The 2,071-nt window shown below is 46.4% G+C and overlaps 1 protein-coding gene across 1 annotated transcript; it reads right to left on the reverse strand. All coding sequences in view use genetic code 12, as the record gives it.

The window, feature by feature from the left end:
• Positions 1-237: 237 nt before the first annotated feature.
• On the reverse strand, positions 238-1,800 carry DIURU_000535 (uncharacterized protein; the record flags this gene model as incomplete). The annotated part of the gene is made up of 1 exon (XM_034158322.1): positions 238-1,800. One exon carries the CDS (start codon positions 1,798-1,800, stop codon positions 238-240), a length of 1,563 nt encoding a protein of 520 aa, XP_034014665.1.
• Positions 1,801-2,071: the final 271 nt, after the last annotated feature.

Consider the following 2,071-nt stretch of genomic DNA (forward strand, 5'->3'; position numbering starts at 1 on the left):
CATTAGTGATAACACTCGTTGAATTTTGGTTGGAACCATACTCATGCCCTTGAAACTTAGAGACGGTTTTTTGGTGCTACCGTGAGCTACGTTACAATTTATATGGCTAACTTAACCAGATCACGATTTGTTACCCTCAATAAAACTCTTTATCATTGCTCATATGTCTCATAATTAATCAAATTCAACTTATCTTGTTGGACGCCATATCAGAATAGCGCCCTCATCGGCCTCAGATCAACGTTGCTCATAGTCGTAAAGTTCTAAGTTGTCAATACGATCGATGCGCGTGATGATATTGTCAAGTAACTTCAAAGATTTCGACGACATGCGCGGTTCCCACCAGCGTTCCACATTCGACATCAACTTCCAGATGACGTTAGCCGCGCTCGTCGAGCACGTCGGCCACGTTTCACACTTGGCAATACCCATAAAAAAGTCATCATAGTCTAGCAAAAACGGCACGTTATTGTGATCAAACCAGAGCTTGGTTAATGTACGGTCACCAGCATCCATCAACCCAGGGTTGAAATACACGTATATCTTTGCCCATATGGCCCACGGGGTAATGAGAAACATGAAGCACCATTTCATGTACTGCAGGCGCTTCGTGCACGAATACAACATCTCAGCCAGGTTACTGGTGGGGTGATGAGTGAGTCCAGATTTCTCTTCGAATGCCCTGGCAACGCCCTCGCTTTGGGTCAGATTAAACTTAGGCTGACCTGCAACAACGGTGTCAAAAATCCTCAAAAGCGATGACATCACTTTAATGCCAGTGTCAAATCGCTTAACCAATTTCTTTATGTTGCCGGGATCTTGGAGGTAATCGCTTGACAAGGTTTCAAAAACGGAGAAATCAATGCCCTCAAGTTGTTCGGAAACTATGCCCTTGATGTTCGGGCCAAGATGTATTGAAGCAATGCCCTCAATGTTAGGGTCAGTAGTCTCATGTTCACTCTCAGGTCTTCCAGGGAATTGGGTAGGCACGGTTCTGGGTTCATCGTAGTATACCTTAAGTGTTGGCAACTGATCCTCAAGCGGGTATGACTCAGCCCAGTTGGGGTTGGCAGTCTTTAAATAAGAGATCAAAGCGTTATGAATTTTGAGACACGACGTGCTGTCGTAAATCGCCACTACTCTTGAATAGATGACATCAATGAAAGTGTTGGCACTGTTCGTCCAATACATATCAGGTGAGGGCGTCAATTCAACATCTCTCGGATGGGCCAAAGCATAACGCTTGAACATGAAAGCCTTCATGTTGTACAAGTCATTGGTGTACACCCACTGCTTGACCTGTTCAATAGTCTTACAGGTCATCAAAAGCAGCCTTGCCTTGAAGGTGGAGCTTTGCATGAGTCCATATCTCAACACAATCCGAGTTGAGATGAGATGAACTAAGCCCGGCTCTTCAACATTCGGGTGCAGCCGACGAGCTGATCGGTAAATCCTATCAATACTTTGGATGAGCCTCTCACCATCATCATAGTATGCAAGCAATTCCTTGATGGTCGAAGGATTGTATGTCAAGTAATTGTCAGTGGGAAGGTTAGAGTCAATCACATCCAAGAGGTCGTCAACCAGCAACCTAGGGCGTCCGTAGCGAGCGTCGATATGTTCTTGGCTCGCTCTGCGTCTGCGACGATTAATGGGGTTTCCATCAACGGACTCAGTGTTGACGGTTGCCGTTTGCCCCGGAGAAAGAGCACCCGAACCATTTCCAGCGGGGGGGACGTGGCTTGCAGCGCCACGACGATTTCCATTAGCACTGCGGTTGAAGCCAAACAGTCGGTTCATAGCGCCAAAGGAGGTGATGGTATTGTAAGGAATATACCAGTAAACAAGGGTCGTTCATTGTGTTTACATGGCCACTGTGTACACTCCTCGTCTAACAACCGCGAGGTAAACACTCGTGCTACAAACGCCAGGCAAAAAGTCAAGAGCGTTTTAAGACACAGGTATTCTACAAAGTTGGCCATAAAGTCGGTGGAGTGACGCCAGGGTGGTGTTGATATGGCTGAATGTTTCTTTTCGGCATATATGGGCGGGACGATCGTTCAGGATTCAC

Source organism: Diutina rugosa, assembly GCF_008704595.1.
Source record: "Diutina rugosa strain CBS 613 chromosome Unknown scaffold112_size4736, whole genome shotgun sequence".
Taxonomy (NCBI): domain Eukaryota; kingdom Fungi; phylum Ascomycota; class Pichiomycetes; order Serinales; family Debaryomycetaceae; genus Diutina; species Diutina rugosa.